Source organism: Hirundo rustica, chromosome Z, assembly GCF_015227805.2.
Source record: "Hirundo rustica isolate bHirRus1 chromosome Z, bHirRus1.pri.v3, whole genome shotgun sequence".
NCBI classification, from domain to species: domain Eukaryota; kingdom Metazoa; phylum Chordata; class Aves; order Passeriformes; family Hirundinidae; genus Hirundo; species Hirundo rustica.
The window spans coordinates 2,847,994-2,859,221 of record NC_053488.1 but is presented as its reverse complement, the minus strand read 5'-3'; the positions used below and the strand labels follow the sequence as shown (position 1 = coordinate 2,859,221).

At 40.4% G+C, this 11,228-nt stretch overlaps 1 protein-coding gene across 6 annotated transcripts in view; it reads right to left on the bottom strand.

The window, feature by feature from the left end:
• Positions 1-1,311: 1,311 nt before the first annotated feature.
• Positions 1,312-11,228, bottom strand: part of PUM3 (pumilio RNA binding family member 3) — a 65,902-nt gene continuing 55,985 nt past the window's right edge. For all 6 annotated transcript variants that reach the window (XM_040090402.2, XM_040090399.1, XM_040090403.2 and 3 more), the window contains 3 exons: positions 10,194-10,281; positions 7,323-7,413; positions 1,312-1,558 (listed from right to left, as the gene is read on the bottom strand). In XM_040090402.2, coding sequence (XP_039946336.1) covers positions 1,429-1,558; positions 7,323-7,413; positions 10,194-10,281 — 309 coding nt within the window. In that variant the 3' untranslated portion in view covers positions 1,312-1,428. The remainder of the gene's footprint in view (positions 1,559-7,322; positions 7,414-10,193; positions 10,282-11,228) is intronic.

Sequence of the window (11,228 nt, the reverse complement as noted above, 5' to 3'; positions counted from 1 at the left end):
GTATGCATAACCAGACAAACAAACAGTAACTAGATTAACTAGAAAAGCATTAACAACAAAACAGATCCAGGAACCTCGGCCTTCTCAGCCGAGACGAGAGGGGATGGAGGAGAGGCTTTGCTTCACAAAACCCCTGGACAGTCTGATCCTGGTGCCCCTGCAGGACTCTGAGAAGCACCAAGCAGGAACTGCAGGAATGAGCAGCAGTCCTGGGCTGGTGGATGAGATGTATCAGAAGCTCCGCAGTGGTAACTAGAACTGCAGGGACATCCGAGCAGGGATGGTGGTAGGAAACTCCCAGAGACAAAAGAAGTGTAGCAAGGTGCTACACTCCTCTCCTTCGGGAACTTCTATTGTTTTTGTTTAAGTACCCATAAGTACCCAGTAGTTAGTTTCCTTACAACTTACAGGGAAAAATTTCTCTAGTAAAAAAACAAATCCAACCCCCAACACTCCTACAGCTGGAGATTTAATTAAACTCGTTCTCTGCCTGGGTCAGTCTATCAGCACAGCCTTGAGCACCAGCATGGTGGGTGTCCTATGAATGTGTGATGAAGGAAACTTCAGACTTTTTTTCCTAAATGGGAAAAATAAAACACTGACTTCATTTTTCTAGATCAAAATAAGGTACAGGAAAAATCAATAGGACACTGATTTAGTATCATGTAGAAGTGAATTCACCCCTCCTGCCCCCACAGAAAAACCTCCCAGATCCCTTGGGTTTACTAGGGCTTAAAAGAGTGTAGTTAGAAGACTCAAGTGAAACCAAACGGTTGAGCACTGAAACAGTCAGCTGTTCCTTCAGCTTTTTTTCTCAGAAAAAAAGTCAGAGACACTATTTTCATTCTATTTTTGTTAGTTCCTAGGTTTGACAAGCTCCATCACAGAGTAAGAATGGGACTTAAGTAGTTTTCCTGGACAGGTTGGTTTTGGTGGGTGTGGTTTTTTTGTTTGTGGGTTTTTTTACTTGTGGTTTTTTGTTTGCTTGTTTTTTCTTTTCTTTTTTTTTTTTTTTTCCTTCCTGTTGTTGTTGTTGGTTTTTTTTTAGGAAACAAGGAGGGAAGGGGATTAAAGCAAATATAGTTACCCAAACACAGTATGTCCAGAACAGATGCTTGTGTTTCTGTGGTAACCATGACACCATACATGCACATTTTTACAACACTTAAAACATTTTTGTTCAAGTTATCAGTAAAGATTTAAGCCTTGATTATGTGTTTAGAAGTTTCCATTAGCTCTTAAATCTTGAGATTTCAATCTCTGAGAACAATCTTCTATTGAGCACAACAGAATGAACACAATGACAAGTCATTTTAGAAATTATTTAATATACAAATGCATACACTGCTTCTTAAAACCACGGTACAAAATCTTACCAAATCTCATTTGATTGCATTGATGTAAATAATTATTTCAGGTTCATTTACACTAGGAAGTCAATTTCTCCAGTAATGCTTCTATTCCTTTTACATTTTTATTCTGCTTCAGCTTCGGGATGAGCTTTTTTAGTCCTTTTTTGACTGTGCTTGCCACCGTTTCATCAGTGCTTCGGAGAAGGCTGCAAGACACAGGAAAAAAAAAAATGAAGGCTCAGCATGCAGAGGTCAGCATGCAGATTATAGAAAAAGAAGCTGTCCATGACAGGAAACAGTAACTATTTAGGAAGAATATAGCTCAAGCCAGATGCTATCACCTCCTATTATAAAAAAGATACAGAACATTCCATAAAATATGAAGCTCCAAGTCAGAAGACAGCCAACAGAGGATAAATCAGTCCGCAACAAACTGCTGACCCCCTACTCAAAGCACGTTCAAATTCTGGGTCAGACCAGGTTGTTCAGTTTCACCCAGCCTCGGATTCAATCTGCCAGGCTGGGGACAGCCAAAACTCTCTGGGCCCCAACCCCACTGCTGCACCATCGTCATGGGGAAAAGGTTTCTCCTTATCTCTAGCCTAAGCCTCTTGCGTTTCAGCTTATGCCACTGCCCCCTGCTCTCTACTCATACACAGCTGTGAAGGGACCAGCTCTCTCCATCCCTCCTGTTGGTGCCAGGGATGCTCACAAGCTGCCCCTTTTCCCAGCTGAAACACACTTGGCTCCACAGCCTCTCCTTCCAGGCCAAGGGACCCAGCCCTTGACTATGCCAATCATGCTTCACTGAATTCTCTCCAGTTGTTGATGCCTTTCTTGTAATGGGGGTCCTAAAACAGGATGCAATGAAGCACATCTAATATACATCAAGCACCTTCACTTGCACTTTCATGCTGCAGTTAGTAAAGGACAATGAAGCCTTACCAGTTCTATTTTCCTTTTAGATATTATTTTTGGAAAACAAATCAGATTTCCCAGATAATTTATCTTCCTCAGAAACAAAGAAATTCATCATAAGCTGTAAAAAACTACCAGCTTAGTAGCGACTGTCATTTTTCCTTTCTTCAGTTAACAGTGAAATGCTCCTAGATTGAAATACAGGATCTGCTGAGTTAATGGCACACCTAATTTGCTACTTCAAAATGATGAGTGAACACGGACTAGAAAAGTGCCTTCTATGGCCAGTTTGTGCAAACCAGATCAGAACTACAAGTCTGACAAAGCAACTAAGACTGGAAACAAATTGTAACACCCATGCACCGGTAATGAAGCAGGATGCATGATACTACAAGTCCTTACAAGTCTCTACGAGTCTTCCAAGTGGTTCCCAAATTTGCATCGACCTCAAAGCTTGTTTCTTACCTACTTTTTAAACTATGATTAGACATGACAAATTGAACGGAGTAAGACACAAAGGAATTAAGGGAGCTTAAGATGAGATTTAAATTTTGTCTCCTTTAGGGCACCAAATCCTGTGCTGGATGGCAACACTACAGGCAGGAAAGCACTGGATGTCCATCTGACAACCGCAACTTTCCGCTACTTAATTCCTAGATTTATTTCTATGACTATGAACAACTATTACAACAACCTTCAGAAGCAAACTGTGTTACACTTTTACCTGTAATAGTATCGTTTAACCAAGAGGCCTCCTTTAAAACTGAACTTAACACAGCTGGGAGTGACATCTCTTCTATGAGTCATGTACCACTGATAAAAGCAAGAAAGTCCAGAATCCTGGAAAAGGATATGCTGAACACTTTGGTAATTAACATGGAGAGATAAATGCTTTGCTCATCATAAAAGCCAAGGACCACATAAAGTGGCAAGGCACTCTGGACTGCATTTTACTTATCTTTAAAAATGAATGTCAGCTTCTGACAGCTATACATGTAAAGCTGCTTTCAAACTCGTGGTAACCACAGGTATGTCAGGAAAATGTTCTTAATACAGAACACTTGCATGTTTGACAGCAAAGCCGAAATACCAACATAGTGACATGGTATTTTAAAATTACTATTCTCTAAGTTCTTACAAGGTCTAGAAAGCTGGCACCTATGTATTTCGTGGATGTAAAACATAACTTCCACAGATTACAGAAATAAAGGAAGTCAATAACACATTTGGTGAAGTACATTCTTATCCATTTTCTACCCTGATGCTACGCACCATTTACAAATTTAAATATACACAGAAAAGTCATATATAGGAATTTAAATAATCAAGCATCTATGACACTGATGTACTTACAACACTTAATAAACATGTGAGCATGCAGAGGGTCCTGTCATTATCTCTGGGCTGCTCAAAATAGTCAGAACCAGGCCCCAGATATTTTCATAAAAATCAAAAGCAAGTAGGGCAAGGAAAGGAGAAGATCCAGAGGATAACAGGTTACTGAGAAGCCAAGCACACACACTGACTGCTTATAACTGAGAAATAAGCTTAAAGGACTAGATAGCCAGAGATCTTCAAATGGACTCACGGAGTAATTCTGAGTTTCAAATCTGCACATATGCGACAGATTGCTTCCGAAAGCCAACACAAAAACAAAGCTCAACCATGGCTTTAGGAGGACCTAGCATGTCTGAAAATTACCTCTGTCTGTGCATTTGAAATTCTTTACGATAGAAGAAGTGTATGGATTTTGTATGGCCTGGCTTTTGGTAGTGGAGGGGGTCAGAGAGGTGGCTTCTGTGAGAAGCTGCCACAAACTTCCCACCATGTCCAGCAGAGCCAAACCCTGATGGCTCTGAAGGTGGACACGCTGCTGGCCAAGCCTGGGCCAGTCAAGAGATGATGGTAACACCTCTGTGAGGACATACTTAAGAAGAAAATCAAAACAAAGTAGACACAGTCTTTTTCTACCCAGAGAAGGAGGTGAGAACATGTGAGGTAAACAACATGGAGATAACCAAGGTCAGTGGAAAAGGAGGGCAGGAGCTGCTCCAGGTGCTGGAGCTGATTCCTCTGCAGGCTGTGATGATGACCACAGTGAAGCCACTGTGCCCCTGCAGCCCATGGGGATCCATGGGAGACGCAGAGATCCACCCCACAGCCTGTGGGGATCCACAGGGGATGCAGACATCCACCCACAGCCCCTGGGGATCCACAGGCGATGCAGACATCCACCCACAGGCCCTGGGGATCCACAGGGGATGCAGAAATCCACCCACAGCCCAAGGGGGAGGTGCCCACACCGGAGCAGGTGGATACCTGGATGAGGCTGTGATCCAGTGGGATTCCAGGTGGAGAAAGGGGGCCCTGCTTCCAGGCTGGAGCAGCCTGCCCTTGCAGGACTGCACCTGTGGAAGAATGACCCACACTGCAGCAGTTTTGGGAGGAGTGCTGCTCATGAGAGTGGAACCATGCTAGGGAGGTTCCCAGAGAACTGTCTCCTGTTCCTTCCTGTGGGAAGGACCCCATGGCCTCATAGGCCTTCTCCCTGAGAAGTGGAAGAAAACCTTGGGTGATGAACTGACCAAAACTCCCATGCCCTGTCTCCCTGTGGGTCAGTAGGAAGGAGGGAGGGGTGGGGGAGAAAAAAGTGGGTTTTTTTAAAGGCTTATTTTACTTTTCATTATCCTCCTCTGATTCTGTTAGTAATAAATTCACTTTCTACCTTTAAGTTAAACTTGTTTTGCACTTCAGGTGTTTTCTCCCAGTCCTTATCTCAACTCATGAACCCTTTAATTTTTTTTTTCTTTTTTTTTTTTCTTTTTTTTCTTTTCTTTTTTCTTTTTCTCCTTTGCCCAGCTGTGGCAGGGGAGGGTGAGCAAGCAGCTTTCATGGGTGCCTGACATTTTTGGCCAGTGTCAAACCACATCAAGAGGTATCTGGGTTTTTTAAATTAAAAGGTTTTTAAACACTCAACAATTACTTTATGTTAAAAAAACCACCCTACTGTTACTTTACACCAGACTAAATTTATCACTGCTGTACAATTTAGGTAATCTCTTGATTTCAGTACATGCAGTTAAACAAAAATGCAATTAATTTTGGTGTGACAGTGTGGTAAGCAAGTGTCACATGAAATGAACAGAAGGAGATGGTTATGTTTGTGTGCTCTCAGCTGCCTAAACAAAAAGACATCATGCCTAAAAAGTCATCAAGAGAAGTTTGGTCTAGAAAGGATTTAGATTTAAATGAAATAAACCAAAGATGACCAACGAAATTCCATGAAACAAAGAACAAACAACCCTACGATATGCTTTTTTCTCCCGTTCCTGTTAGTTAACTTTCAGTATGGGTGAGAATACTGCCAAGTCTGGGAGGCAGGATCCCCTAATTGGGAACAAAGGACACTTGTCAAGGCTCCACCTGTAGTGACATGAGCAATAGCAGAGAAGGGGAAAGACAGCCATACCTCACAGACTTTTCCACAAAATACACCACTCCTGTGCTAGTTTCTTTAATGAGCAATTACCAGTTTCCTGTTTTATCTCTAAGCCTTCAGTATCTATTAAAAGACTACTGTCACACTGATTGCTGAACACTTTATTTAAGTGTTAAATACAGGGGAAAAAAGTCTATTCATTTACTTCACAACTTTATTTGGACAATCCCAGCAGCTTAATGCATACACCACCAATGTCACATGTTAAATGAATCTATTCAACCTTGACTTAGGAAAAACATCCAAGCATTAATATAGCGTCAGAGAACAAGGCTTTCTAACAAAACTTCACTGAATATCTGTGCACAGGATCAGATAACCTAAAGGCATTAGGTGCATTTGTTGAATTCTAAAGGCCTGTAATAAGAGGCAAAGAAAGAGCATTATCATTTGGGCAGCTAAACAATCTTAACAGATGCGTGCATATGATTAGTAAGACGCTGTGTGAACTGGTTTTGTATCTGGATTGAAGCTACTTTTCTACTGCCAGTTCTTCTAACTAGTGATCTGAGTGATAATGACTAAAACAACTTAGAATTGAACTCAGATTAGCTAACAGAAGTGAAAATGACTTTTGATTCACCTTCCAAAAAGAGCATGAACATTGAAGTAGCCCTATTGTAAACTGATAAAGATCAGAGATGGAAAGCAAACAGCGAGTAAAGTAACTTAAGGACAGGGAAAAGTGGAGCAGAAAACAGAGATCAGGGGACTCTACGTTCAAAATCATGTCTGTTTGAATTGTTTGCTGACTTTGGTACAGTGAAAGTCTTTATGAGGTGCCAGAAGGGCCAGGCTGATACACAAGTTCCATAACACAGACCTCTCATTTAAGGTTACAGGACAAAACCTTGGGTTTCTATGCCCTGATACTGACAGGTAGCTACAAAGTGAAAGCAGTGATGATTAACACTGCAGTTCACTCTTGATAAAACAAAATGTTAACATAAACGTGATCCCTGTGGGGTGTTTTTGATCTCACTAGCTGCATGGTTCACTGCTTCAAATTTGTGAGCCACATAGCTCATCACAGGCCTTTGCAGAGTCTACTCTTACGTATGGTCTCTTCCAAACACTTCTCCACCTCAGTATGAGAACTTTTTAGGCTTTGCAATCAAGGCACCAACACAAAGAAATAGTTTACCAAAACAAATGAAACAAAACAATTTCCAGATTTTTGTATGCTGCCACCTGTCCTAGGTATTCTAAAGAATTATTTTAATGTACCTATTTGAGGACTGCCCTTTTGAGAGTTTTGTGCTTGTAAAACAAGACATGGTAGGCACAATTTAAAAAATAATTTTGTTTTTAATCTTCGGATTTTCTGATACTGAGCTGATTCCTAGTACTACAAAAGATGGAACTCAAGGCATAACCTATGGAAACGCCGGTTTGAATTTTTCTAATCCCATTCAAGACTTGCCAGTTGCATTCAAGATAGCTCACCCTGAATGTAATTTCATTGGTAGAAATTTCAACTGATGTTCTCCCAGCTGTTCAAGAAAATAACAATGTAATCTAATCAGAAGCAGTCACATGTCTGTCTTACTTACCAACACAGAATAATGGCACCTCGATTTACTTCTGCCCAGGTCTTCAGATTCTCCATACCAACATGCTCCACCAGCGTTCTCCCAAAGCAAACTGCAAAATGCAGGAAAGAAGCAGGGGAAGAAAAAAATGAGACAAAAACTTTCTACAAAGAAGCCTGTTGAAAGTTCTCTGTAGTTTTGATTTAATCAAATTGTTTCCAGTCCCCTAAGTATTCACGAAGTCCTGCTACCCCAAAACAACAGATTGTTCAGTGCAATGCTGACCTTCATAGATATTAGACTGCTTCCAAGTACTGCATGGAATTTGTTAGACAACAGCAGCACTGTGTGACAGTTTACTATTGTAAAGTATACAAATTTGTTTGTTTTTTTAAAAAGGATGTGAAAGGCTATTAATATGTTAGAGAATGCATCCAGGCCAAGAAGAGAACTTGGCAAGAATCACAGAATCATTCTGGTTGAACAGATCATTGTATGCAATATACTAAATACATAAACACCTCTGTTGAAAAATGCTACATTTTTAAGCATCTGTCTCTACAACTGAAGGAAAAGAATTCAAACAGAAGTTACTTAAAACTTCAGAGCTAATCCTTTATTGATGCAAAAACTTTTTCTTTTTCAGATGTACTGATGCTCCAGGACTCTAATTGCTCAGTGGCTTTGAAAGCCTCTAAGTTGACTTCAGATTCATTACACTAACCTAGGCTGACTTCAAGGCCTCAGAAGAGTTTATAAAACTGAACTGCATGGAGACTGCTCTTACAGCTTGGCATGCTGAGCAAACTTCCCAGTAAACAATGCAAAAAACCCCACCCAACCTCAAACAACCCCAGCCTCCAAACACTGAAACTATTTTTCACAGTCACTTTAGATCCTAATTCCACCTGAAGACAGGTCAGATTTTATACAACTTGTTCCCCATGTGATAACAATTTGCTTGGGGTTTAATGACAATTCAATAAACTCAGAGTAGCAATTCTGAATGGTTTTGGAAGAAACCAAAGGAAACAGCATGTGATTAAATTGGAAATTGCACAATTTTTAGAGTAATAAATCCAGATTACTATCGTCATTTCAGATATGCAAGTCTCTGAAAGACACTCATAAAACTTTTCCTTTGCACATTTTCAATAATCTGCTTGAGAAGTGGGACAACAGTCTATTATTTTCAGAAGCATTTAATAAAGCACAACTAATATTTTTAAAGGAAATACCAGCTACCTGAATGTAGCAAGAGGAAAAGAAATAAAAAGTTTAACAAGAGCTGATAGTTCAACATGGAAAAAACACAGAGAAGTTTCCTCAGATTACACTTTGCCAACCATTTGCTTTTATTTTTTGAGCTTTTGTATGAGAAAAAGTAATCACTATTAGGATAGACCAATACACACAGAAGATTTTACAGTTACGTAACAACATTAAGTTTAAAAGCTAAATTAGGATAAGAACATCTGTGCCCAATATCTGCCTTATGGAATACAAACTAGCAAAGATGTCCTATTTTTGTGCACAAATTATTTTTGTAACAGTTACAAAGCATTAACCCAGCAGCAGTAATGAACACAGGAAAGATTACAGCCTGGCTTGCAGGCACGAATGAAACAGGGGTTCCTGTAAGAAAGATTTCACTGTTTCTATTATTATCCTTAAACTACTATGCAATTTAGCAAAGCTATCAAGACATTTGAAGCACAGAAATGAACTCCATCCACCTCCCCCCCAAATACACAATAAAGCCCTGAGGAACAAAACCAACCACTGCTTGCATTGCAAAAAAAAGCAAACATATCCCTGGCATTCTGTTTGTATAGCAGCTCACAACATCAAGATAGAAAACAATAATGTTTAAATTTTCCATATACTAGTATACCCAAAGAAATAACTGGAACTATCTTATTTGAGATCAGATAGCAAATTACTTTGAAGTTGTCTTGGTTTGGGACAAATTTGGGAGAAAACCCCTGTATAGGATCCCTCTAAGGAAGCAAACCCACGTGGCCCCTCCCTCCAACTAGTCTGGAAAAAAAACCAAAACCCTCTTTGGAGAAAAGTGGAAAAAACTATTTTACTAAACAAATGAAGTGCATACAAGTATAAAGAATGAATAGTATGAAACAATAAAACCTCTCTTGTGTTGCCAGTCTAAGTCTATCTTTGACACCTCTATCTTGGCAGCCTGATCTACCTGCTCGTTGTTTTGGTGCTCCTCATTAGCCTGACTCTTGGGGACATGGGCATCTACATGACGGACTTTGACAGGTAGCTTCTCTACCCGAGTGGCAATGTCCTTCCACTCATCTGCAGCCCAGATTGGTTTTCCCCTACGCTGCCAGTTGGCCTTTTTCCACTTCTCCAGCCATCCCTACAGAGCATTGGCTACCATCTACGAATCAGTGTAGAGGTAGAGCTTTGGCCATTTCTCTCTCAGTCTCTCCTCAGTCCCAGTCCCTCTGGCGCTGCTGGAAAATGCCGAGGTCCAGGCCCGGTGGGCCGCAGGTGCAGCCCCCAGTGCTCCCCTGGGTTTTCAGTCCAGAGCAGGTTTAAACAGTTCCAAGAAAAAGGAAAAAAAAACAGTCCAGGGAACTTCTCTGCCCTAGCTAGCTGAAACTAACTAAAAGCAAAAAAAAGATCTCTGTCCTGCAGTCTCTCCAAGCCTCCGCCGAACACGCTGTCCGCAGCAGAATGTGGAGGAGTCGGGCAGTTTTCTCAAAACAAACTCCGCGTATCTCCTTGCTCTTAGAACCAGTCTTAAAGGCACAGGACTCAATGTACAGCACAAACAGAACAGATGATTGGGGATACAAACATCATAAAGTTACCCTAGGACAGAAGTCAATCTGAGCAAATAAAGATGTATTTCCAACATACCTTCTTTTCCATTCTCTCTCATTTTCTCATCCTGCTCTATTAACCATTTCAAAACTAGATGGCCTGCAGGATGTTCTGCAATGTGGAGCTTTAAGGGGAATAGACAAAGCAAAACAAAACACAATTATTTAGTGATGTTGGTTCAAAATTCAGTTACCTGTCTGGCCATCATTATTTCTGCTTGATTTATTCACTCTGCCATCACACTGATTCACTGAGTCATGACCTATGCTAATATCAACAAGTTTGATGTAAGTTTCTGGCTGCTCATTCAAATTGACCATTTTAACTCTTACCATCTTCCCTGTAACATTTAATTTTGGTAATATAAGCTATATCAAACAACATTTCATCCACCCTTCCAAGAAACTTCATTCTTAATAAACAGAACCTCCTGGTCAAACTGCCTCTGTCAGAACTTCCAAGGCCTTTCACATTTCCACACTCAAAAATCAACTTTTTCTATGGTTCACAGAAAGTCAGAGAAAACACATGTAGTTAATACAAAAAAATCATAAAACGTTTATCAAAATGTGTGAAACAGGGAGCTAAAATACCACAACTAAAGAAATCTGGAGGATATCTACTTTAAATATAGCATACATTGTATTTTTTTTGTTGTTGTTTTGTAGTCTATGGACACATATCTGACTGAGTTTAACAAAGCAGGGGAGGGGCACTCTTTGAAGCGAAGGCCATACTGTGAAGACAAGCAGCTCCTATCTGAGATCTTTCCTTGCAAGGAGATATGCACACCTGAAAGGAAAGAGATCCTGTCCCTCTCAGTGTAAACAGTCAAATGACCTGTAAAACTTTGCAAAGTGCTTGATTGCACAGTGATAACATTAAAAGAGAGACTGTGTAACATGCTTGTCAGCAACCTTTCCACTAAGTGCTTAAAGCAGTTCTGAAGACTGAGGATCATGAAGCACCTTGCTCTACAACTCATAGGAAATGCTGGCTCAAGCCACCATCACTCCAGATGTTCTAATAACAAACTATGAAATCAGCAAGTCAGAAAACAGGATCACATCT